The sequence below is a fragment of the Apiotrichum porosum genome (assembly GCF_003942205.1).
Source record: "Apiotrichum porosum strain DSM 27194 chromosome Unknown scaffold_9, whole genome shotgun sequence".
Lineage (NCBI taxonomy): Eukaryota > Fungi > Basidiomycota > Tremellomycetes > Trichosporonales > Trichosporonaceae > Apiotrichum > Apiotrichum porosum.
The window spans coordinates 81,764-106,103 of record NW_021167116.1 but is presented as its reverse complement, the minus strand read 5'-3'; the positions used below and the strand labels follow the sequence as shown (position 1 = coordinate 106,103).

Genomic DNA, 24,340 nt, shown 5'->3' with positions numbered 1-24,340 from the left:
TGGATAGCTGTCGCTGCCGCCTGACGCGCTGTGCGTCGCGTGAGATTGTCCAGGGATAGTTGTTTACTAGAAGCTACACATACTACTTGCTGCAAATGAAACTGTCTTGTGATACATTGCGGATAACACCGTCAATTCCGTCAATACGATTGTGCGAGACAGCTTCGACAGAAACGACCCTGCAGGTGCTGCAACTGGCTGTGCGGTTGTGCGGGGCCCGCGGCAGCCCATGCAGAAGAGCAGAGAGCAGAGAGCAACCTCCAAGCCAGCAACGTTGCTCTCCGTACCACCTGAGCACTCTGAAAAATGACCGCCTCGTTCCGTGCCTCCCGCCGCATTCCGTTCTTGTCGGTGGGATGGGTGGGTGGTGGAGCCAAGAGATCGCAAACAGCCCCGCAGCTATTCCTAGCGGCCCGTGCTCCTCTCCGGCCGCCCTCGGCGTCTTTCCATGCGTTCCACCTGCCACTCTCTCATGTGGAGCCCTGCCGCCACGGAACATCATCGGTGCGACTTTGAACCAGCGGCAGCTGCGGCCCGTCAGTCCCGTCAGGCGGGCCGGTCGAGCACTGGCGCACTGGCATATACCCCGCGCCATGTGACGTACAAGCTGCACCATGGAGGATCGGAGCCGCAACAAAGTCAGTGTACAGTGTCGGAACCGGACCCCCGCCTATTCAGTCAAGTCGCGCGTCCCGGTCCATGTCGCACACACCTCTGGTCGCCTCGGTGTAATCTCTCGCCGTCAAAACAGACAGCCTGTGCGGCGCCGCGCTTCAGCCCCACTCAGGTGACCCGGGCAACCCCGCTCCCGCCCCCACGGGACTCGGAGTAAGCTAATCCGGAGTCCCAAGAGCGGCAGGGGAGTCTTTCTTGGCAGCTGCGGGGCTGGTTATAATAATAGTGAACGACAGGGTGCTAAAGGTCATCCCCCCCGACCCAGTCTCGTCAACACACACCCACTGGACGACTTTTACCCTCTCTATACCAGTGTCACAGTCGCCCAACATGCCAGCCAAGTCCGAGATCGAGGACCTTGACTCCAAAGCCCAGCTGGAGACGGATGTCCACGTCGAAAACGCAGACGCGGAAATTGCCAAGTCAAAGTACAAGGCAAACAAGCAGCTCGACCAGGCTGCCGAGCTGCTTGCTCAGGCCGGTCCCCTCGACTTTTCCAAGGAGGACAAGAAGCGTGTGCTCAAGTGGATCGACTTTTACGTCTGTGTGCCCATGTGTCTTGTGTACTGGATCCAACAGGTGAGCATCAGCTGGAACGGAGAGACGCGATGGACTGGGAATTAGTGGAGGGGAGGAGCAAATAATCGGGTATCAGTGGCAGTTGCTGTCAAGCGGTTTGCTTTTCCTCAATTTTTTTTCCTTTCTCCACCCCTGGAACACTCGCCACTGCCCTCAACATGCATGCACGATCTTGACAGACGCTAACAAGACAGATGGACAAGTCAACGCTGGGTTACGGAGCCCTTTTCGTGAGTAGAGCATTACATGGACGAGTCGCGTGATGCTGACGCCTCAGGACCTTCAAACCGAGTTGCACCTCCACGGCCAGGAGTACGCTCTCCTGAACAGTATCGTGTATGTGGCCCAGGTCATCTGCCAGCCCCTCTCCGCCTACGCTCTCGTCGTGTTCCCCGTCAAGTACTGGGTTCTTGCCAACTACATCGTCTGGACCGCCTGCACCATGTGCTGTGGTGAGTTATGACCCTGTTTGGCGGATCGCGCTGACTGGTAGCCGCCGCCACCACCTGGTCCGGCATGATGGCATGCCGTTTCTTCCTCGGAGCCGCCGAGGCCACCATCCTGCCATCGTTCGTGTTCATCACCCAGATGTGGTGGACTCGTCGCGAGCAGAGTTACCGTACCGTCGCGTACCAGATTGCCAACTCGATGGCCGCCATTACCGGTCCTCTCATCGCCTGGGGCATTGGTCACGTCACCAAGGGTATCCACGCGTACCAGGCCATTTTCCTCGCCGTCGGCGGTGTGTCGGCCTTCTTCATCCCTATTGTGGCATGGCTCCTCCCCAACTCGCCTGTGACCGCTCGTTTCCTCCGTCACGGTGATGACCGTCTCATTGCCTTGGACCGTATCCGCGAGAACAACATGGGCACCAAGTCGAACGTCTGGAAGTGGAGCCAGGTCCGCGAGGTCGTCAGGGACCCCAAGACCTACATCTGGGCCATGATTTACATCACCTCCGCTCTCGGCGGTGCCGGTCTCGGCAACTTTGGCGGTCTGATTATCAAGGGTCTCGGTAAGTCTCGTGCTGTGGATGGGTAGCGGAGGATGTGGTTGGAGTGCATCGCTCCCGCATCACATGTCCCCAACCCCAACCCCCTGCCGCCTGCGTATGTGCCAAGCTGACAGTCTTAGGCTTTACCAGCTTCAACGCCACTCTCATGGGCATGCCCACCGGTGCGCTCGGCATGATTGCCCTTGCCCTCTCGATCTACGTCACCAACAAGATCAAGATGCGCTGGCCAGTCATCGCCTTCCTCATCCTGTTCCCCATCGCTGGTGCCACTGCCATCCGCAAGCTCCCCCGTGACAACCTCACTGGCATGGTCGTTTCCTACTACGTCACCTTCGTCTTTGCCGCCATCCAGCCTCTCTTCTACGCTTGGGCCAACTTGAACCAGTCGGGATCCACCAAGCGCGTGGTCATGTTCTCCATCATGTTCGCCTGCCAGTGCATGGGTAACATCTTCGGTCCCCTCGTCTGGCTCGCCAAGGAGGCCCCCAAGTACTACACTGGACTCGCCTTCTCCATCTCCATGTACTGCACCCTCTTCCTCCTTGTCATTGGCCAGGGCCAGTACCTCAAGTACTTGAACACCAAGCAGCGCCAGCGCCGTATCGAGATGGGTCTCCCCGCCGACCTCAAGGATATCTCGATCATGTCGCTTGACGAGGCCGACGCGTACAAGCACGAGCTTATGGAGGTGCTCCGCAGCCAGGGTGGCGACACCGACCTCTACGTCTCGTCGTTCGACGACCTGACTGACTGGGAGAACCCCATGTTCATGTACGTTGTCTAAGTGGAACGGCGATAGTGTCATGGGTCTTGGGAGTGTGTTTAATGGGTAGCGGTGGAAGCAGGTAGTATGTAGGTAGAAATGCCAACAATGGATTAATTGATGAAACATGCCGCGAGCTGCCACAGTCGCCGTGCGGGGCGCAGAGTCTGCTGTTGGCACATGCAGGTTATACAGCTGTACACAGTGGTACAGTGGCCCATTGGTCTGGTACACTCATGCCGGTAACTCGCACAATGGGAACGAACGAGCAGAACTGGACCGATGCCCCCCCCCACACATGTGACACACCCAGAAGCGTGTTCATAGATGTTCGGATCTGTCCGATAGCCGCGGGATTGGGGGTGGGGTCCTCTCACCCGGCGGCACCATGGCGAGCGGCGCTTCCATGATGATGCTACACGGTTTAGCGCCCCAAAGGCAGACGTTGCACATGCATGTGTGTCTGTGTGTCTGTGTATCTGTGACTCGCTGTGCTGGCCGCCGGGGCTCGCTGGCCACTTGTCTTTTGGGGCCTGTTGTTCGTTACCCGGATCCCGCCGGCTATGGCAGTGGCCCGACATTGGGTGTCAATAAAGGTTCATAAAGTCGGCGTCCGCCGACTCGCATCTCACCCACTCTTCTTTCTTCCACCAGCACCACCATGCCCGGTCGCCCTGCACCCCTCGCCTTGCCAACCTCATACGCAGACCTTGGCCTCCAGCAGCTCAAGGTCTCCAACCACCCCGCCAACGCGCCAGGCGTGACCCCCATCCAGATCGTCACCCTCTACCGTCCCAACAACCACAATGCGTTCACCATGGTCATGAGGACCGAGATGGAGGACCTCTGGGGCATGTTTGATGTGGATGACCGTGTCAAGGTCATCATCTGCACGGGTCATGGCCGCATGTTCTGTGCTGGCGCCGACCTCGACACTGGATTCCACCAGACCGGCGAGACTGTCAATGATCACCGTGACGGGTAAGCAGAGCTCTGAACGAGCACACATTGTACCAGATAACTGACCCCCCACCAGCGGCGGCCGTGTCGCCATGGCCATTCACAGGTGCCGCAAGCCCACCATTGGCGCTCTTAATGGATCCGCTGTGGGCATCGGAATCACCATGACGCTTCCCATGGCGATCCGCATCGCGTACAAGGACGCCAAGATTGGCTTTGTGTTCGCCCGTCGCGGCCTTGTGATGGAGGCCGCATCGTCCTTCTTCCTCCCCAAGCTCATCGGCAACGCCAAGACGATGCATCTCATCACCACCGGCAGCGTGTACCGGGCCAGCGACAAGCTGTACGAGGGTCTGTTCACCGAGACCCTGGAGCGCGCCGACGACGTGCTTCCCCGCGCCATCGAGCTCGCTTCTGAGATTGCCGACAACTGCTCCAATGTGTCTTGGGCACTCATGCGTGACCTCATCTGGCGCCCCACAAACTCGGCCGAGGAGCAGCACCTCCTCGATTCGCGCATCATCTACCACATGTTTAGCACGGCCGACAACAAAGAGGGCGTCAAGTCGTTCATGGAGAAGCGCCAGGTCAACTTTAAGGGCACCCTCGAGACTGACGCGCCCTCGGCGTATCCATGGTGGACCCCCATAGACATTACACCGCGTGCGGCTGGCAGGCTTCCGGGTGGAGCAAAACTGTAGGGGGACGATACTCGGTGAAGAGCGTATCGCTGTATATAGGTAGAAGGAAATGGGTGGAGCCATTGCCAAACTCTGGATCGTGTTATTCCGAGTTCACTTTGCGTACACCACCGAACAATAGGCCTCGTGATTCATGGCATCGTGTGTCTCAATAACGTACCCAACACTTGAAATTACAATGTGTATAACCCCCCCTCTTCACTCGAGTCAGACATGGGTTTTGTGGTCTCCGTGTGCGGACCACCTTCCCACGGTTATGCGCACGCTGCCTAATGGCGCTCGTCCTTCATATCATACGCGCTATAAGGGTCAGTATTGACACACTGTGGGCTGGCCCGACTTACACATCAATACCACCCAGCAGCAGTTTGAGCAACCACAGCTCGGGTGTCAGCTCAAACCCATTGAGCTTTTGGCGGACCTCGGCGGCCTCTTGGTCAAACTGAAGTGTCAGTGCGTGCGCACAGTGGGAAGCCGCGGCGGCGGCACTTGGGCTCACCTCCATTGTCTGGTCAATCAAGCTGCCAATCTTTGGATCATTATCGAGGGAGCTGAGGAAGCGCTGCGCTGCCGCATCGTTGCCAACTTGGGCGAAGGAGAAGCTGACGGCGTCCGCGCCGTCTTGGCCAGGTCAGCACAGGACAGACAAAGGTTGAACATACACTTGGAGCGCTCGAGGTGCTTCTTCGCGTGTATAATGGCCTCGGCGGCTGGGCGTTAGCAGGGGAAACAAGCGACTGTGTCTTACTCTTGTCGCGTGATTCGCCGTATGGCTCGCCATCGGTAATGGCAATAACAAGCACTGGCTTGCGAAGGGTACCATGCTTTGCCGGATCCAGCACGAGGGGTTTCAGGACCTTCTTCTCGAGCATTGTACCGAGTGGGGTGGTACCTGCGCACCCAGTCAGCTCTACACCGTGTAAGACAACTTGCCTTCAAACTTGACTCCCTGCAAGAGGGAGATGACCTGCTGCTCGGAGACAATGTTGTTGCCCTGGCGGTCCGAGTTGAGGAAACGGATAGAGCTGACGCGGGTAAGCGCACATTATGATGTAGAGCTGTTGCTACTCACAATCCGTCCTGGTCGAACATGGAACACGCGGTGGCAGCCTTGCCGAGGATCCTGTCCCATCAGCGACAATTCCGCTTCAAGGCTCTCACGCTTTCAGATCCTCAATGCGCTCTCCATTCTGCGCAAACCTCATACTGCCCGAGTCGTCCAGGAGGAACACTACGTCGAACAGTGCAATCTTGGAAAGGTCGTACACGAGCTGAGGAGGAATGTTCCAGCCTGTTGAGAGCTGCTGGAGCGCGCCCGATGCGACGATGCGCTGTGCCAGCACCTCGACCTGGCGAGGATCGCCATAGAACACCTGGATACGTTGCTGGGATGCACGTCAGTGTCTTGGGGGGTCACTTCAAATGTCTAGACGCACCTCTTGAATACACCTCTGCAACACGGCGGCGACCTTGTTGGGGTCTGGCCCAGCTGCTGGGGGTGGGGCACCGTACGCTTGCTGCTGCTGGCCACCGTTGAAGTACTGGCTGGCCGCGTATCCACCCGCTGCGCCGACCACGCCAGCCATGGCCGCGGTCCCGTAACCCGAGCTGCCTCCCTGCGACGGATATCCGCCGGGGTAGCCAGGCTGCTGCTGTTGTTGTTGCTGTCCAGTTCCGTAGAACGATTGGTTGCTGCCGCCACCGTATCCCCCGGCGCCCTGCGGGTACGCCTGTTGACCGCCGTACGCTTGCTGGCCGTAAGGTTGCTGCTGACCATATGCTTGCTGTTGACCATATGCTTGTTGACCACCGCCACCGGCTGCACCGCCCCCTGCTCCTTGCTGGATTTTGCCGGCTTGGTGTGATTGCACGACGGTCTTGAGCATATACGCCAGAGCTGAGGGGAGAAGAAGGAGTCAGAAGCTGGCAGAGAGAGAGAGAGATGCATGGGGGTCTAGAGCGTACCTATAGTTGTGATGAACCCCATTGTGTACGGGTAGTGGATGATGGGATGGAAGAGAGAGAAAGGGGGATGGAAGAGAGAGAAAGGGGGGATGGACGGATGGATGATGCGAGAGCGAGAGATTGCTGTGTGATCGGCCGTGCACCCGTGTCGTCTCACCCCACGCGCGCCGGAAGTGGACCGCCAAGACAAAACGCGCGGGGTCCCCGCAGTGTGTAAATGGTGGTGGTGTTTTGGAATGACACAGCCTCACACTGACACGATTGTCAGCAGCATGGCTACAAACCATGCATAGCAGGCCACATATGGACAACGCTGTGTGCGTGTGACATTCCCTTCCGCGCGTGTCTTTTGCTGTCGCTTTCAGTCTGCTTCAACCGAAAAACCTGCCCCGTTGACGCAATGACACCACCTGCCCTCGCGACTGAAACGGTGCGTACACGCACGCCCCCAAAAAAACCTGCTGAGACCTGTTGTTGTACACTGCTGACATGATCTGGGTTTCAGTGGCTCATATAGAAGGGAGGTTCAGCAAGATACCGAGCGGGCGCGTCGGCGCCAGTTTGGCTGGCGTCACCCCCCCCTCTTTATGCTGAACATCGTCGCACACCGGGCCGATGTTGCCATGTTCCCTGCCTCCAGCACGTGTGTTTCAAGGACATGTCTACAACAACCCTGCCACGCCAGCCCTCCTGTCCATCGATCTCCCTACCGAGTTTGTTGCGGAGAGCCCTCGCTGAGCTAATGGGGCACTGCATGCCCCCAGTTCGCAGGGGCCGGTGCTCCGCAGCGCTGGTGGAAGCGCTCTGATATCATTGGAGGAGAGTAAGGGAACACGGAAAGCGAACCTGCAAGACATGCTGCAGTCCTGCCTTTGCAATGACCACTGGCGCTCACGTTTGTTGTTGTTCAATGAGCAGGAAACCCAGCGGCCAGAGCGGGGGAGCGGGGCTGGCTTGTGTCGTCTCGCCGCTACAGACCCGCGACATCCCCGGGGTGGGGGTGGAAAAGGTGGGTGTTGATCGGAGGCTCCGAGTGTCCGACGCTTTTCACCTGAGTGGGCTGTGGGAACATGCAAACATGCTCATTGGGACACGCGTGTTCCTCTCCATTTTCTCAAGGGTCTCGTCCCGGCATGCTCGGCACATTCAAGCGCATGTCCAAGCATGTGGCCGTCAAACCCCGCCTGCAGCGCCTGGCGCAAGCGCGCAAGCCGCGTCGCCAGAGCCAAACCGCCGGGCAGCTGCTGCGCATGTGGGGGGGCAACGTGTCCATTGATCCATTACCGTGCAATGCCGGGAAATCCATGTTGTCGCGATACCGTTTTCGCCGACACTGGCGCCGGTGCTGTTCGTCTGCCTCCGTGGTTGTTTTTGGCCCTTTTCGGTCGCTCCTCCATCTTTGGCTCCTGCAGGTCCTTGTGTGGGATCCTGGGGCCTGTCATGGCATGGGCAGCATGGACAAGTGTCGGTGCTGGCCGTCGGGGCCGGTTTTTTTTCTTTCTCCTGGCCGCAAACCCGCCGACAACTTCACGCAATCCTGCCCTTGTCAGGCATTCGTTGTCCAGCCCTTTGACAGAGACCCTGCTATCTCCACACCCAACGATAGGTCGTCATCTCGTTTTTCCCTTGTCCACCCCCAGGCTGTCGACTGCGCCCCGCGTCGTCCCCGTAACCCGGCCCCTCGGGGCCGTCTACGGCGACACAACGTCCGGCGGCAGTCGTTTGCTGACGAGGGCCACTGCGACAGGCTACAAAAAGGCTGCGGTATCCCAGTGACTGACAGTTTCTTCTTTCCAAACGCCCCACCCTCATTTTCCATTTTCTTTTCCATGTTCGGCAAGGAGAAGAACGGTTCCACCAGCGATGGTTCGGACGTGGCCCCCGAGTGGGACATGATCAAACATGGCAAGAACCCGAACCTTCCTCCCAACCACCCCGTCAACGCCCTCAGCCCTTGGCGCAAGGAGGCCATTCTCTACATTCTCAGTTACGCAGCGATGCTCGCCAACTTTGGTATCGCAATCACCCTCGTCGCTTTTCCGTGAGTAGACCGTTGTGACGAGACGATGCATAGAGTAAGAGACATGGGTGGAGCCACGCTCCAAGGTACCAGATCGCCGTCGCAGAAACGGGACCAAACGGAAAGTGGCACCAACAACATGGCGATGTTTTGGGGTTGTTTTCTGGTGTTTTTGTCTTCTTTTCTTGTAGTGGTACTGCTGCGAGTGATTCCTGCCTCGTCAATTTGGTTAGCGGACCACGTATGCTGACCCCTTCCACAGTCAAATTGCTGCGGACCTCGGCTGCACCCCCCTTCAAGTGTCCTATGCCATGGGCTACTCCATCCTCGGTCAAGGTGTCGGCTCGCTCCTGTGGAACCCTCTTTCACGCTCCATCGGTCGCCGACCCACCTACCTCATCGCCTCATTCATCTACATGCCCATGGTCATCTGGGAGTGCCAGGCCAAGTCGTACGGCTCGTTCTGTGCCGCCCGCGTGTTCACCGGCCTCACTGCCGCTTGGTCACAGACTATCCCCCCGACCTCGATCGCCGACATTTACGTCGTCGAGGTTCGCGGCCGCAAGATGGCCACCTACTCCATCCCTAATTTGATTGGACCGGTCATCGCTCCCGTCTTTGGTGCGCTCATCGTCAACGTGTCCAGCTGGCGCAACCAGTTCTGGCTCAACTTTGGCATGGCGGCCCTTCAGTTTGCTCTCATCTTCTTCCTCGTCCCCGAGACCATGTGGAACGAGAACACCAACCCTCCTACGACCGCTGCCGAGATTGCCGAGGCCGACAAGCGCGATGTGGCGATGATTGAGACCCCTGCGGCCCCCGTCTCTGCGCACGCCGGCCACGTCGGTCCTGCCTTTATGCCTTGGAAGAACCCTGGCGCGTTCTTCAAGCTCGTGGTCGCCCCGCTCGAGATGATGCGCTACTTTAACATTTCGCTCACTTCGTTCTACTGCGGCATGTGTTTCGGCTTCCTCTCGCTCGGCATGACCGTCCCAACGCCTCAGGTCCTCGAGGCGGCGCCGTTCAACTTTGCCCTCGTCCCGGCCGGTTGCTCCTACCTTGCCTTTGCCATCGGTGGCGTTCTTGGCAAGTGGTCGGGCGGTATCGTCGGCGACAAGATTTCCTCGTACTTTGAGCGCAGGAATGGCCAACGTCAGCCCGAGGACCGTGTATGGGCTGCGTACCCCATCCTCCCGCTCATGTTCATCGGCCACATGCTCACTGGCCTGGCACTCCACTTTGGCTGGCACTGGATGGTCCTCCTTGTTGGCGGTGGCATTGCCTTCTTTGCCCTGTCGGCCATCACCGTCCTCCAGACCTACTGCATGGAGTCGTACCTTGCTCGTTCCATGGACACCATGTTCGTGTGGAACTTTTGGAAGTGCATCTGGGGCTTTGTTGTCCCCTTCTTCATCATGGAGTGGGGAGAGAAGTGGGGATGGCTCGCGGCCGACTGCACCCAGGGTGCGTTTATGGCGGGCCTCGGTCTCGTCACATGCGCCTTCCTCATCTGGAAGGGCTACAACATCCGTGTCGCACAGAACATGCCGTACATGGAGAAGCACTAGAGAGAGAGAAGCCTTCATCCGGCGCATTTACTTTTTTTAGACGACAACAACATCCAAATTCTTGTAGTAGTAGGCGGGTAATGAATGAGTCGCCGACACCGCCGTTGTAGGGAACAAGCACATATACAGACACACATGCATATGCATAGACATGGCACACGCAGTACACCAAACATGACACGCGCGCCTGTCAAACGCGTGAGGCGTGTACGTGATCACGTGACATACGGGTCCCCCCCGCCGCATCCGCATAACAACAACAAAACCAGCCCGCTTGTCGCCATTCTAACCCTTCTCGCCCTCCTCCTTGCCATACTCGCATATGCGGTTTGTATGTTCTGTCCTGGTTGCTGTCTTGCAGCTGACAAACAAAGTGTCACCAATGCCAGGAGTCCGCGAGATATTGAAGAATACCTTTCGCAACACGTTCTCTCGTCTGTTGAAACGGAAACGGCCGAGCGATGCACCACAGGCCACGGCTGCGGTTAACGATTACGCCCAGGACGACGAGCACCACCCTGTGGACAATGATCACCCAGGCGGCCACGATGACGTGGTAACCGATGCCGAGACCATCGACGCATACCCTGTGGAGCTTGCAACGTTGCGCGACAGCATTCGCACGTCACCACCGGGTACTTTTGGTCCTCTATTCAAGAGTGTATTGCGCGAGTCCGTCAACGACATCGGACCAGACGCTCTGTTAGATCTCCTTCACGTCCTGCGGAAGCAACTCAGTTGCTTGTCCGACGAGCCGGCACTTAACATCGCCCTGGGCGTCGTTGAGGCTAAGCGACGTGAGGTGGCAGATCCCACGGGCTGTGCTGAGGTCGGTGTCGTCGCCGAGGTGGACATGGGCAAAATCCAAATCCCGGGCGAGATTGCATTCGACGACACCGCTTTCCAAACTCACTATGTGGCGATCCTCAACCAAGCCAGGGACTTCAAGAAGCGCAAGGCTGCGATGGACAGCGCAACTTCGACCAAGAAGCAGAGGCTAGGAGACAGGGGAGAGCAGAAGCAGGTGTCGACGACGGTATGTCCAGAACAGTGCTGTTGGGTTGGGCTGACAGATATAGAGGTCCAACGTCAGGTGCGGATTCGTAAACCCGACAGGGCGACAAGGGTTGCCGGTTACCATCCCCGCAGCGACATGTCTCTAAACGCCATTGTCGAGTACGAGTCCTTCCTCACGACGTCCATTACATCATTCACTGCCTCTAAGCTTGTGTCGGAGCGGGCTGCCCATCAGCGGAAACATTTTGAACAAGGCCTCTGCCAAACCCTCGCCTACCTGTCGACGTCCCACGAGATGAAATCCGGATGGCTGGGTGCACTGCTTCAAGGCGTGCTGTTCTCCCGGGCGATATCGCTTACGCATGATTTCATCGCACTGGAGCTCGCCAGTGAGGCAATATCGATCCCTTGGCTGCCCCTTGAGCCTGTGCATCCCAGGCGTACAAGTATGCGCCTCCTCAACGCACCACGGACTGCTGCCCCGACTTTACCGCAGTGCATTACGCTGGAGGAGCTGCTTGACAAGGACTCGGCATTCGCTTTTCGACTGGCACACAACCTTTCGACTCTTGAGGGTGACAGCATCCAGCTCGACTTGCGAACCCTGCAGCTTTACGTTGACATCTTTATCATCGGGGCTGCTGGCAGGGCTCGCGACGCCGTCGGCCAGCTGGTCCGCCCCATCGACCATGTGGCAGTTCAACGGATGCCTCTGCACGCAAGTTTGCTGGCACTGTGCAAGACGATCGACATCGAGAACCCCCAGGACAAGACGCGCATGTGTAAACCCGCAGGCAACGCTTCAATCTCTGTCGTCTCCAACAGCTCGGCGACATCTTCGGCGCGTTTCTTTGCAAACCACAATGACGATGACGACGACAGTCCCGCACCCGGCGGAGGTGGCGGGGGAGGTGCATCACCGTCTGCCACAGGGTCTGGTGGTGCAGCTGGTGACGCGACGGGCTCTCGGTCGGCTGAGTCCGGTCCAGGTATTGCGAGGAGCGAAGATTCTCCCGCAGATCGTCAAGATGAACGATCGGACGCCAGCAGAGGCAAGGACATGGTTCTCACCAGCCTGTACGGTACATCTGCTGCTGAATGGGACCATGTCCCCCGTGCAGCCGATGCCACCAGCGACACGGACAACCGGAGCGCCATCGATTCTGATGACACGGAGGAGATTGAAAGTCAAGAACGGGAGCGTGTTCGCGCCGCGCTACTCTCTATGGGCATGAAGATTGTCGTCGTAACATCGCACGACATGGATCAGCTCATTGCCGAGCGCCTTCAGATTCTCCGGCGACCACCTTCACCACGTCACCCTCGTCTCAGCGGCGTATCATCCACGACCAACGTCACCCTCAAGACGCCTCCGCAAACGCCGTTGCGCAAGCCGCAGCATGGTGTAACGACTCACGACTGTTTCTAGATTGTATTATTCAATAAACTGCTGTATTCTAGAATGTTACTATCGCACGTTACTGCTGCACTGTCGCGAACACCCCAAGACACTCACTCGGGGTGGTTAATTTGGTCGAGGTTGGGGCAGGTGGTGGGATAATCGTGCTGCCAGCACAAAATGGGCACACTCCTTGTCCATCGTGAGCTCGTGGCGGTTACGGTTCGGGACCAACAAGTGTAGCCTGAAGAGAATTGACAGACGAGACTGGAGGAAAGGGCTAGGGCAAGGTCGAGCACCATGGGTAACGCTTATGGTTGGCAGTGTCATGACCGAGCCATAGCTCGCTCACTACAGTATTGAAACACCTCCTTGGAAGTGCACATATATTCCTCACCCCCTCCCTGGCTGGGGCGGGGGGGGCACCACTGCTAACCCGCAAAGCCCCGTATGGACTCTTGACATCAGAGCCCTGTGTAGCTCCCTGTACTGCGCCTGATTGTCGTGACCCAACTCCCTGTAGCGTTCACCGCCCAGCGCAGGCGGGCAGACGTCAGTGGTATGATGGTTATCGCGGCCCTGCTCACGTCAAGCCAATCAAGCTGCCTGCCATGGGTCGGGACGTCTGAAAGATGACCGAGATGATCCAGGACAACTCCAACTCGTAGCATGACCAACGTCACCTGCTGTCCAAAACCTGTTTTAGGAATCAGACCCGACGAGGTCGTCGTCGGTTCTGGCGACCCCCATCATGCATCTCTCCCCTATATAGCACAAAACTCGCCAAAAGTACAACTGCAGACTGGCCTGACGCCAAAGCCAAAACATTAACACAAAAAACGCCTAGAACACTGAAGTCATATCACCATTAAGCCAGTCGAAAAGGGCCAGGATATCGTGGGTGGGTTCAATGTCGACGGAAGGAAACTCTGGAACTGCGGGCATGGCCGGTTCCGCCACAAGCGCCTGCACCCCATCGATGCCTGGGATGGGTGACATGGACTTGATCAAGCTCTTGATGCGCGGCAGGGCGGCGTCGGCCACTTCAAAGCCACGGTCTGCGGCGACCTGGATAACCGTAACGAGGCGGCCGAGGACGGCGAACGTGTCGTCGAGCGATTGCTGGCGGTGGCGTTCAAACTCGGCCTGGTGCTGGCGCTCGTGCTGTAGAACTGGGTGCTGGTGTATACGAATCGACTGCTGAAGCAAAAGGGTGACGGCATTGGAGAGTTGATAGGCCGACCAAGGTGACCAGTAGCACTGGTAGTCGTGCGCACCCAGGCAATCGATGAGCGAGGCCAAACCATCAATCACTCCCAGGGCATGCTTGTTGCCGTGTACCAGGTGGGGAAGGGACGTAAACTCTTCACGTTCGAGTCCCAGACGACAGATGAGCAGCGCAATACCACAGTGCGTGAGCTGTAGAGAACCTGTGGTGGGTGTCAGCATGGAACGAAACAGCACACACTCACGGCATCCTGGCCGACGGCTCGAGGTGGCGTCTGCTGGGCTGAATACCAGGTCCTCGGGCAAGTCTCGGTACACGGTGTCAAGCTCCTTGGCCGAGTGTCGCAAGAGGGACCTGTCGAGGCTGTGTGGCCGGGGCTGACCATCACGATCGAGTAAGAGGGGCAGCAGGTTCTCCAGGATGACACTGAGGCGGCATAGGGCGATGAAGCACGAGATTTCGCCGACCTTGTCTGGTGGTCGCGTCTTGCCCCAGTCATCGTCCTCAAAGGTGAGAGGTGGAATGTTGGATCTCTCGCCCTCAATGTTGACTGGGCGTCCGTACGTGTACGAGTTCCACTTGTCGTGAACGTACAGCGCCCACCAGATGCGCTTGCGCAACGAGCGCTCCCACTTTGGCAGCTTCCAGTTGGACGAGTCGCGGTGAAGACCCAACAGCTGAACGGCACCGACGGCACGGCAGATGCCCAAATGGTTGCCGCCAGGGTTGATGATTGGCCTTCCAGCCAGGTTGAAGATTTCAAGCTGCAGAGTTTGGAGACGAGGCTGGCGATACTCATTGTCGAGAACGTGAAGCAGAATGCTCCAGAAGCGCTTCTGGTGTCTTCGCAGGCAAGGCTCGTACACTGCCGAGTGCGCAAAGATGCCGACCAGGAGGGCAGACGGAAACATCCCGACACCTTGCCAGCCCCGGAGGGACGCCTCCAGGCGGACATGGTTGAGGATGGGGAGTGCCGGTAGAGTGCGATTCATAAAGTGTTGAATGAGCTTGTCGGGAAGGCTTTCGTCCTCTGCTTTGATGATGGCGAGAACTTCGGTGTAACCCTTCTCGGCGACGTATGCTGCATTGCTGAGGCCATAGACGCGGGATGGGTTTTTGAGAAAGTACGCCGGGTATCGTGGGTCTGCGACCTGTCGATAAGGGAGTGCATCCGCGTTGCGCTGTTCAATCCGCGCATCCAACGACACGGACGCGAGTTGAGCGACGGCGCCAGAGCCTAGATAGTGCGACTCTTCCTCTTCGGTGACACCCAAGTCGAGTGAAGAGTAGTGCTGATCGTCGTCATTCTGTTGTTATCAGTGGCTGCTACACGATACACACAAGCAAAGGCTTTTGGACTCACGTGCGGCGAGGCATGCCGACGCGGGTCGTCTTCCAAGCTGTCGAGGAAGGCAACCACAGATGACGAGGGTTGAGCTAGAGGAGCAGCAAAAGTGGGTCGCTCGCCCATCCAAGGCACAGTGGGTGCAATTGGGAACGAGGAGATGGGGGGACCGCTGAAGCGAGGAGCAGACACGGTGGATCCAGAAGCGGACGCCCCGGTGGATGTGGATGGTGCAGCGCGGTGGGGAGAGACATCGTGTGGACGAGCATCGCCATCGGGACTGGTGCTCCTCTGGCGGTGACGGTTGAGAGGGGGAGCAATAAAGCTGCACTCGCGGCCAGCCTTGCGACAATGCTCACAGGCTTGGCCGCGGACAGTGATGTGACAAGAGCGTTTGGAGCGGCGACAGCGGTCGCAGGGCCGGTCTTTGCGGGAGCGCCGCGGACGAAGACTGCACAGCGTGAGCAAATGCATCCACGCATCGATACGTGTGTGCGTGTCTGACGTACTTTTCGTTGTTCATTGGGCCATGCTCCCCTGGGACGCTGCTGCTGCTGCTGATGCTGGAGTGAGTGTGGATGAGATGACGGATGTTGTTTGCAGATAGCGGCGGCGAGAGATAGCGGCGGCGGCGGCGGCGGCGCGGTGGTCTGTTGACTCCGCGGAATGCCGCCGGGCCGGCGACGGAGCGATGTGTGGTGAGAGACTGGGGTCGCGGGCAAGCGCGTTCAGTGCCCCCCCCCCCCCAGTGGCTGCATGGTTGACAAGGAGAGCTGTGGCCGCGGTCAAGCTCTCCATTGTCGGCGTCGTCTGTAGCGTTTTGTTTTTTGTCGTCAACGCCAAAAGGACGCGAGCAATGCGATGTCAATCTCGGGCAATGATAACAAATGCGACTTTTGCTATGGTGTGGACGGGCAGGCACAAGGCGCGACTGGCAGCGATGGCCATGTCGCCCCTCGTAAGCAGCGCCGCATGAGCTCATGAGCTGGCTCTATGAGCAGAGCCTCGTCGCCATATCGCAGGCCACAGACCCACAGAAGCGCTTATATGGGGGAGGCCGCGGAAAAAATACAAAGTATATTGGCGGTCATTGGCGATCCTTGCGACACGCGGCACAACATGCACAACATGACGAGAGAGACCCGTCGAACCAACACGACACCGATGCACGACGGCCCCTTGGACATGCATATCGCTTGGTCCCTCACCTGACAGTACTTCCCTCCCCACCAGCGTTACCATTTCCCGTGGAAAAAAGAACCCAAAGTTGGTTGCTGGCGCAGCTTGCTGCCCACTGCCGCCATGTCGTTCAATGCCGGACATTGCCGTCTCGGCGACTCCGTGATCATCGGCCAGATAGCAGCCAACGTTGGGTGGGCGCCTAGCAAGCAAGCAATACATATACCTGTAGACATCACCCTCTCTCTCCCTCACTCAACGACACTCACTGTCCACTCCCTCTCTCAGCCATGCCTGACATTGTCATCGTTGGCGGCGGTATTGTGGGCCTGTGCACCGCCTACTACCTGGCCGCCAACCCAGCTGCTCTTCCTTCCAACACCCATGTCACACTCCTCGAGAACGTGAGCGTTGCGTGCGGTGCGTCCTCTCGTGCTGCTGGCTTCATTGGCGGAGGACCTGCATGGCACAAGGAGGCAAACCAGGATCTCGCACGCCTCAGCTGGGAGTGTTTTGAACAGCTTGCACGCCAGCTCGATGGCCCGAACACGTACGGATACCGCCACTGTTCTGTCACCGGCTTGCGCGTGGGGGCCGGACAGGATGCCATGAGCTCATACCGCCAGCTGCCGACCGGAACGCTTCCTCTGGCTCAGAAGGGCGAAGCGCGGCAGCCATGGTACCGTGGAGACCATGTCAACCTCGACACGTCAGGCCTGGCCGCCCAACTGTGAGTACCGAACGACGCAGGTGGGGCTGGGGGCACACAGCTTAACAACAGTGACCCCGCCCAGTTCTGCTCCACTCTTCATGCCGAGGTGACACGCCTCGGTGTGCGCACCATCATTGCTCAGCCACTCCGTCGTCGTGGCAAGGTCATTGAGACCACCGAGGGCGACGTGGCCTATGACAAGCTGCTGATCGCTGCTGGGCCATGGAGTGCAGACTTGTGTACACTGCTCAACATCCCACGCGTGCCCGTCGGCAGTCTTCCGGGTCACCACATTGTGCTCAAGCCTGGGACCCTCCCGGCCGGTTATGACAGTGTGCCTGCAGAGGCGGTGATGGCCGGTGTGGGCGGCAGCGGGTCGTCCGACGACCTGGCGGCGACGGTGACGGCCGGCGGGCAGTCAAACGACCTTTCTGCGGCAGAGAGGCAGCAAGGGTGGACGCAGACTATCGAGTTCTTCCCGTGAGTCGCCGCTTCTCGACCCAAAAGCTGATGACCATTGAACAGTCGCCCGGATGGTACAGTTTACGCCGCCGGCGAGAACAATGTGCCGAATCTCATCGGCGACGCGACCATTGATGGGCGCGAGAACCGTCTCCCGCTCACTGGTCGCTATGTGCACAGGCTCGTGGACCAGGACCTTGTCCAGCGCATGCTGCGTTCCAGCGCTGCCGTGTCCCCAGCACTCGATGTTAACAATGGCGCCGAGCTCGTCAAGGCAGATGTAAGCTGACCGGCTTCGGTGGTGAATCGTCTTGATCTCTGACGCCCAAAGCTCTGCTACCGCCCTGTCACCGCCGACACCATGCCGCTTATTGGCGAATGGCAGCGGGATGTGTTTGTCTGTGCTGGGCATGGACCATGGTGCGTGCATGCTGCTGCTGATAAAACGCGTGTCTGTGACAACAGCTGACATGTCTGCGCACAGGGGCATCACGCTGGCCCCAGGCTCTGGTGTCGTCATGGCGGAGCTCATCGCGACCGACTTGACACGCGACGACGTCAAGCTCAGCGCCGACATCTCTGGCCTGTCTCCGCACCGCTTCCGTGCTGCCAAGCTGTAGATTGTTGTGAATGGACGATGCACTGCTGTTATACCCCCCCAGCAACGATGGGCCATTTACTTACTCAGCGTTTGTCGTCATTCCGTGGTCGGAGATTCTGTTGGCGACTGGATAGCCGAGTGCACCCGGCCGGCCGAGTCGAGACGAGCGATGGTGAGAAAGCAACATCGGTATCCCTTCTCAACTAGTGTTCAGCAGTGTATCATATCCATCGTGCTGTCTCCCCATGCGTTAAGAGCAGCCCAACACAGAAGCTTTGCATTCGTTTCTCGCCACCAGCCGCACCACCACCACCACACGCCGCTGTCGTCATTGCCAGATTCGCCCGATACCGGCTTTCACCTGCTGTTTCATTCTCCAACACAACCAAACTGCCCACCCATCTCCCATCACCATGTCCTCCGCCAAAGCCGTAGCCTTCCTGCAGCGCATCGGCGTTGCCCATCCACTCATACAGGCACCCATGGCCGGCACCTCTACGCCTGCCATGGCCGCCGCCGTATCCAACGCTGGCGCCCTCGGCTCAATCGGCATCGGAGCAGCAGACGCAGCAAAGACTCGCAAGATGATCCAGAGCGTCAAGGCCCTCACCGACAAGCCGTACAACGTAAACGTCTTTGTGCATGAAGACCCGGCCCCTGACGCTGCGCGCGACGCACGTTGGATCGAGTTCCTCCGCCCCGAGTTTGAGCGACTCGGCGGCGCGCCGCCTACGGCGCTAAAGACTGTGTACCAGTCGTTTGCGTCGGACAAGGCAACGCTCGACGTCCTCCTCGAGGAGAAGCCTCCGATCGTCAGCTTCCACTTTGGCCTTCCGCCTGCGTCCACTATTGCTGCTCTCAAAGGCTACGGTGCGACACTGTTCGCTACAGCAACGAGCCTTGCAGAGGCCCGGGCAGTCGAGGCCGCCGGCGTGGACGCCATTGTTGCCCAAGGCATCGAGGCCGGTGGGCACCGAGGCGCCTTTGACGACAACGCACCCGACGACCAGCTGGGCATGTACACTCTTGTGCGCCTTTTGGTCAAGAACTGCAACATTCCCGTCATCGCCGCGGGCGGTATCATGGACGGCGCTGGGATCCGCGGCGTCCTCGACCTTGGTGCCGCAGCTGCTCAGCTCGGTACGGCTTTCATCGGGTGTGACGAATCCGACGCAGACGAGGGCTACCGTGCTGCTCTCGCCGGACCGGCTGCCGAGCACACGAGGCTTGTGAACGTCGTCTCGGGTCGCCGAGCACGCAGCTTGGCGACCAGCTGGACTGCGATCGCCGCTGCCGGAGCCCTGCCCGTGGCATCGTATCCCAACGCATACGACATTGGCAAGCAGCTCACCGCACTGGCAAAGTCCAAAGGCAACCACAGCTACGGAGCTTACTGGGCCGGCCAAGGAGCCCCACTTTCGCGTCCCATGCCGGCAGCCCAGCTGGTAGAGACGCTCCTCAAAGAGCTGGCCGCCACCCAACTGTAGCCCAAAAAAGTCCTCGTTATCCGCTGTTGCAAACATGTGCCATGTAGCCAGATCCCAGCTGCCAGGTGCGCGCGCCGATCGTCGGAGCGTGCAGCTCCTCGAAGCGAGCATTGCCGTCTGTAGGGCTTAGAATAGTCCCAGCAGTGTGCCGTCCACCATCCCCCAGTAGGGTAGTGAACAACGTTTGCCGTAACACGGCGATTCCCATCGCGCAGAGGGCGATATCCCATGGTTACCTCCATCCCCCTTGCCTCTAGAACCGGCCGATCCGGGACGTTCCTTCTCAATACTCCGGGGATCAAGCGTGGGGTATGTCCGTGATATCGGCGTTCCTACCACCCATTTGGCTCCACTGGCCAAGATGGCATCCCCGATTTTGACCGTCCTCCTGCCTGGCCACCTTGTCGAGTGCATCACAGTCCTCGCTGCTGATAGCCGGTGACATGGACGTCCTAGATAGTACAAAAGGGAACGCGGTACCCCCCACACATCCCCAGACGGCCCCGCAAGCCACAACCCCTACCCCACGCAACCACCTACTTCCACAACTCCAGACCATGGGCGAGATCGACAACGTCGACGCAAAGTACGATGCGCAGCACGTCGAGGTAGTGCCCACCAAGTCGGTGGGACACCACCACCTCATTGTGAGTTGGCAACAGAGCTTCAAAGGTCCCTCCTTGCTAACCAGTCAGGACGAAAACCTTGTTCGCGCTGAGAACGAGGACAAGGTCACGGGCTACTTTGTATTCCTCATCTCCATCGCTGCCGTCGCAGGATTCTTGTTCGGCTAGTGAGCACCTATACGGCCTACCACCTTTTGAACCCTATTGTCTAACGCACACACAGCGACACGGCGGTCATTGGCTCTGCGCTGCCCATGGTTCACGAGGACCTGGGCCACGCACTCTCTGCCTCGGAGCAGGAGATTATCACTGCTGGCACGACTATTGGAGCCATTTTCGGCGCACTTATCCTCGGTGGCTCGGCAGACCGGCTCGGTCGCAAGTGGGCCATGGCAATCGCCGACATTTTCTTCACCATTGGCGCCATCATCATCGCATGCTCCTACTCTGTGGCCCAAATGGTCGTCGGGCGCCTTGTTCTGGGTGTCGGTGTCGGTGGCGCTGCTGTCATTGCCCCCCTCTACATTGCAGAGCTCGCTCCTACAGCTGTGCGTGGACGCTGCATTGGAACCAACGCCTTCTTCATTCCATTCGGCCAGACCATCGCCAACGCCTTTGGTGCCATTTTCCAGGCATACGTCCCGCCCCACATTGCCTGGCGTACACTGTTCGCGCTCGGTGTGCTCCCTTCCCTCATCCAGCTCGGCCTCATGCACTGGCTTCCAGAGTCGCCCAGGGTGCTTGTGCTCCGCGGCCAGTCGGACAAAGCCAGAGAGACCCTCCGTGTCATCTACCGCGGCGCCTCAGAGGAGGTCATTGCGTTCAAGCTCCAGATCGTCGAGCAGTACGTTGCCGCCACAACAGAGCTCCAGCGCGACTTCACTTTTACCCAGCGCGTCAAAATGTACTGGACCAACAAGGCCTACCGCCGCGCCATCATCGCAGTGTCTGGCGTGCAAGCGTTCGGACAGCTCACTGGGTACGTACGGTACAACACTTTAAAAGCAATAGATCACTAACCGTCCACAGTTACAACACCCTCCTTTACTACAGCGGCACGATCTTTGGCCTTTTGGGTCTCAAGAACAGCGCCGCTGCCGGTCTCATCCCATCTGGAGGAAACGCGCTCTTCCTCTTGATCGGAATGTCGATTGTCGACAAATTCGGACGTCGTCGCCTGCTCCTCACTTTTATTCCGGGCCAAGCAGTTGGTCTCGTGTGGGCCCTCATTTCGTTCCATTTCCTCACAAAGTCGACAAACGGCGCGCTCGTAGAGGGATACGAGTACCCCAAAGCACTCACCGGATCCGTTCTCGGCGCCATCATTCTCTTTGTCATGTGCTTTGGCCTGACGTACTCGCACATTGTGTGGTACCAGTCCGAGTTCCTGGCCCTTGAGATCCGTGCAGCTGGCTCAGCTATCGCCACCACTGCGTGCTGGCTGGCCAACCTCGTCGTCTCGGTCTCGTTCCTCTCCGAGCTCGACACCCTCGGCGCGAGCGGCACGTACGGGCTGTACCTGGGCTTTGTTGTCCTCGGCTTCTTCTTCGTCCTCTTCTGCTACCCCGAGACCAAGGGCCTGTCCATCGACGAGACCAGCCTCCTCTTCACGGACGGCTTTGGCATCAAGAAATCGGAGGAGATGCGCAGGGAGAAGCGCGAGATTGCCGACGACATCCGTCGCATGTCTGTTGGAGTTTAAGCAGTGGGGGTGGTGAACAGTTACATCAGTGGCAAGCAGAGTCTGGAGCAGTTGTGGAAAGTAGTACGTCAAATATGCATCACGGGAATGTTCAATCAATTTATATCTACAACTGGTCATGTGCGCTCGTCCCCCCGGCCACTTATGCCTCGTCATCATCGTACTTGAAGTTGCTCGTAACCTTGGACAGCAGGTAGTCGCCATACTTCAGCTTGCCCTCGGGCTCCTCAATCTTGCGGCCCTCTGCAGCAGTCTTGCGCTTGGCAGCAGGCAGGAGGTCGATGGGGGCGTCAAAGTTGGGCTCAAAGAAGAATGGGATGGAGACGCGGTACGTGGGGGAGCGGTGGACCACACGGTGAAGAGTGGCAGGGTACAGGCCGCCAGTCCAGCGCTCCCACATGGCGCCAATGTTGACCACAAAGCACCCGCGCACCATGTCGGCATTGAGCCATGCCCCAGACTTGGAGAGAACCTGGAGCGCGCCGGGGCAGTCGTCGGCGTGAAGGAAACTGAGCGTGTCAGTACAGCAGTCATCCGATCCGATCCTTTCCACTCACGTCAGACACCCATAGTCCTTGTGCTCGCCGCAAGAGATTCCGTCCTGGCCGTCGGGAAGAGCAGGGTAGCCTGGACGAGTTAGTGCATGGGCTACGAACCAAGCTGCAGCTCACCGATAAGACGCATGCTCCAGAACGAGTCGTTGTTGATTGCCCACATGTCCTGCCACTCCTTTTCGTCCATCCCCAGACCGTCGCACATTCCGTGCATCACAGCTTTGCCGAGGGTCTTCATCTTGACGATCCAGTCCTCGAGCAGGGGCTTGAGCGCTGGAGGGTTGACCGGGTACTGGTTCGCGCCGCCAAGGTGACGCTTGGCGTTCTCGGGCGTGTCTGGGAATGGGCTTGGAGCATACATGTCGAGACCTTCATGGTGGTCGGCCTTGCCCATAGTCACGTTCTGGCGGAGTCGCTGATAGCCTGTGGATGTTAGCGGGTGGTAGTTCACCCAGCACGCCAACTCACCGCGCGCGCCGTCGGCCTTGGTGAGCAGGATATCGTCCTTTTCCTCCTGGGGGCGATGGAAGAACTCGCGGGCAAGGTCAAGTGCGTTCTGCATCTCATCGGGTGAGACGAACCCGTCGACATTGAGGTACAGGAAGCCAATGTCGCGACATGCTTCGTGGAGAGCCTTGGCCGTAGCAGCGCGGTCAGTGTCCGAGTGGTTTGCCGCCAAGGTGGGCAGGTAGGGGGCAATGGTGATGATGGGAAGGGTGTCTGGGGCAGCAGATGAGGGGGACATTGTGGTAGTCGTGAATGAAGCGATGCGTGAACGAGGTGGAGCGGTAGAGTTGCCCACCGCGTTGTTTAATACGGGATCTGGTTGTTGACGATAAGCGAGACGGCGCGCTTCACACATCACACCGCCGGCCAGCCGCGCGACCAGCGGTCACATCGTTTTTCGAGTCAGTCATTCTGGCCGTCGCCAAGCTGGTTTCACTGTTCTACTGCCAGCCGATCTAGGTGCTTAGGCCTCCCGTGCATCGATGCATCTTCCACAGTCTTTGGAGTGCATGTACCGATAGGCAAACGACCGCGGGCAGTCCAGAAATGGTAGGCGCGTACGGGCGCTTCGGCCATGTCCGTAACAGCAAAAGCAAGCGCGCGCTTATGATTCCAGCACATGCCTTTTGGTCTGAAGGTGACATGCGACATCGACGTGCAGCATGAGCGGGGTCTGTGGGGGGTACGAGCAGGCGCACTGCCATGCGGAACAGACTGCCAATTCCATAGTGTTCAGACTATAAACACAGCATAGTCACAATCACGTTTGTCAGCAGAACAATCTTTGCCGAGCAACCGCTGTGGATCGTGGTTCCTCTCTTGTCCTTCCTCCCCACCTCTTCCTCTTCCACCATGGACGCCTGTCAACACTCAAAAGGCAAAAGAGAAGCTCAAGCTACTGCTCCAGCTGTCTGAAGCCCAGTATGGGGCTCGAACCCATGACATTTTGATATCTTAACAGTGGAGTAAGAGTCAAACTATCTACCGACTGATATAACCGGGCTTGTCGAAAAGGTCAGTGCGAGGAGGAACACAGCGTTTCCGAGCCTTTCGTTCAAACGTTTAGAAGCTGGCACCCCCCTGCCTTGCACAAGCTCGATGTGTCAATGGGATGAAGATAACGGAAGTCGGGGGGTAACACCCCCACCAAGAGTTTCGAAAAGTGACAAAAGGGGAGATGGATATTGGGCTGCACGTCACGGCCATTCAACGGCATATTGATGCTCTGTAATTATCCAAAATAGAGGACAATTACTTCGGACAACGCTTCTGTGT

At 58.3% G+C, this 24,340-nt stretch overlaps 11 protein-coding genes and 1 non-coding gene across 12 annotated transcripts; 7 read left to right on the top strand and 5 right to left on the bottom strand.

The window, feature by feature from the left end:
* Positions 1–1,005: 1,005 nt before the first annotated feature.
* EHS24_009280 (uncharacterized protein) lies at positions 1,006–3,053 on the top strand (the record flags this gene model as incomplete). The annotated part of the gene is made up of 5 exons (XM_028624569.1): positions 1,006–1,254; positions 1,449–1,484; positions 1,532–1,706; positions 1,748–2,269; positions 2,389–3,053. 5 exons carry the CDS (start codon positions 1,006–1,008, stop codon positions 3,051–3,053), a joined length of 1,647 nt encoding a protein of 548 aa, XP_028474737.1.
* A 640-nt stretch (positions 3,054–3,693) lies between these two features.
* EHS24_009279 (uncharacterized protein) lies at positions 3,694–4,693 on the top strand (the record flags this gene model as incomplete). Its single annotated transcript, XM_028624568.1, has 2 exons — positions 3,694–4,013; positions 4,069–4,693. The coding sequence occupies 2 exons, from the start codon at positions 3,694–3,696 to the stop codon at positions 4,691–4,693; spliced, it is 945 nt and encodes a 314-aa protein (XP_028474736.1).
* Positions 4,694–4,962: 269 nt separating this feature from the next.
* EHS24_009278 (uncharacterized protein) lies at positions 4,963–5,565 on the bottom strand (the record flags this gene model as incomplete). Its single annotated transcript, XM_028624567.1, has 5 exons — positions 4,963–4,993; positions 5,038–5,135; positions 5,193–5,314; positions 5,356–5,403; positions 5,442–5,565. The coding sequence occupies 5 exons, from the start codon at positions 5,563–5,565 to the stop codon at positions 4,963–4,965; spliced, it is 423 nt and encodes a 140-aa protein (XP_028474735.1).
* Positions 5,566–5,603: 38 nt separating this feature from the next.
* Positions 5,604–6,680, bottom strand: EHS24_009277 (uncharacterized protein; the record flags this gene model as incomplete). Its single annotated transcript, XM_028624566.1, has 5 exons — positions 5,604–5,718; positions 5,766–5,816; positions 5,855–6,078; positions 6,130–6,590; positions 6,659–6,680. 5 exons carry the CDS (start codon positions 6,678–6,680, stop codon positions 5,604–5,606), a joined length of 873 nt encoding a protein of 290 aa, XP_028474734.1.
* Positions 6,681–8,487: 1,807 nt separating this feature from the next.
* Positions 8,488–10,246, top strand: EHS24_009276 (uncharacterized protein; the record flags this gene model as incomplete). The annotated part of the gene is made up of 2 exons (XM_028624565.1): positions 8,488–8,699; positions 8,941–10,246. 2 exons carry the CDS (start codon positions 8,488–8,490, stop codon positions 10,244–10,246), a joined length of 1,518 nt encoding a protein of 505 aa, XP_028474733.1.
* Positions 10,247–10,628: 382 nt separating this feature from the next.
* Positions 10,629–12,692, top strand: EHS24_009275 (uncharacterized protein; the record flags this gene model as incomplete). Its single annotated transcript, XM_028624564.1, has 1 exon — positions 10,629–12,692. The coding sequence occupies one exon, from the start codon at positions 10,629–10,631 to the stop codon at positions 12,690–12,692; it is 2,064 nt and encodes a 687-aa protein (XP_028474732.1).
* An 813-nt stretch (positions 12,693–13,505) lies between these two features.
* Positions 13,506–15,717, bottom strand: EHS24_009274 (uncharacterized protein; the record flags this gene model as incomplete). Its single annotated transcript, XM_028624563.1, has 4 exons — positions 13,506–14,092; positions 14,135–15,197; positions 15,254–15,526; positions 15,595–15,717. The coding sequence occupies 4 exons, from the start codon at positions 15,715–15,717 to the stop codon at positions 13,506–13,508; spliced, it is 2,046 nt and encodes a 681-aa protein (XP_028474731.1).
* A 987-nt stretch (positions 15,718–16,704) lies between these two features.
* EHS24_009273 (uncharacterized protein) lies at positions 16,705–18,208 on the top strand (the record flags this gene model as incomplete). Its single annotated transcript, XM_028624562.1, has 5 exons — positions 16,705–17,144; positions 17,196–17,606; positions 17,652–17,868; positions 17,920–18,008; positions 18,073–18,208. The coding sequence occupies 5 exons, from the start codon at positions 16,705–16,707 to the stop codon at positions 18,206–18,208; spliced, it is 1,293 nt and encodes a 430-aa protein (XP_028474730.1).
* A 394-nt stretch (positions 18,209–18,602) lies between these two features.
* On the top strand, positions 18,603–19,676 carry EHS24_009272 (uncharacterized protein; the record flags this gene model as incomplete). The annotated part of the gene is made up of 1 exon (XM_028624561.1): positions 18,603–19,676. One exon carries the CDS (start codon positions 18,603–18,605, stop codon positions 19,674–19,676), a length of 1,074 nt encoding a protein of 357 aa, XP_028474729.1.
* Positions 19,677–20,233: 557 nt separating this feature from the next.
* Positions 20,234–22,004, top strand: EHS24_009271 (uncharacterized protein; the record flags this gene model as incomplete). Its single annotated transcript, XM_028624560.1, has 4 exons — positions 20,234–20,323; positions 20,372–20,469; positions 20,526–21,281; positions 21,332–22,004. The coding sequence occupies 4 exons, from the start codon at positions 20,234–20,236 to the stop codon at positions 22,002–22,004; spliced, it is 1,617 nt and encodes a 538-aa protein (XP_028474728.1).
* Positions 22,005–22,146: 142 nt separating this feature from the next.
* On the bottom strand, positions 22,147–23,303 carry EHS24_009270 (uncharacterized protein; the record flags this gene model as incomplete). Its single annotated transcript, XM_028624559.1, has 4 exons — positions 22,147–22,513; positions 22,562–22,631; positions 22,676–22,981; positions 23,027–23,303. 4 exons carry the CDS (start codon positions 23,301–23,303, stop codon positions 22,147–22,149), a joined length of 1,020 nt encoding a protein of 339 aa, XP_028474727.1.
* A 677-nt stretch (positions 23,304–23,980) lies between these two features.
* Positions 23,981–24,068, bottom strand: EHS24_009269. Its single transcript has one exon. It is a non-coding gene; the product is annotated as a tRNA-Lys (tRNA).
* Between the last annotated feature and the right edge of the window lie 272 nt (positions 24,069–24,340).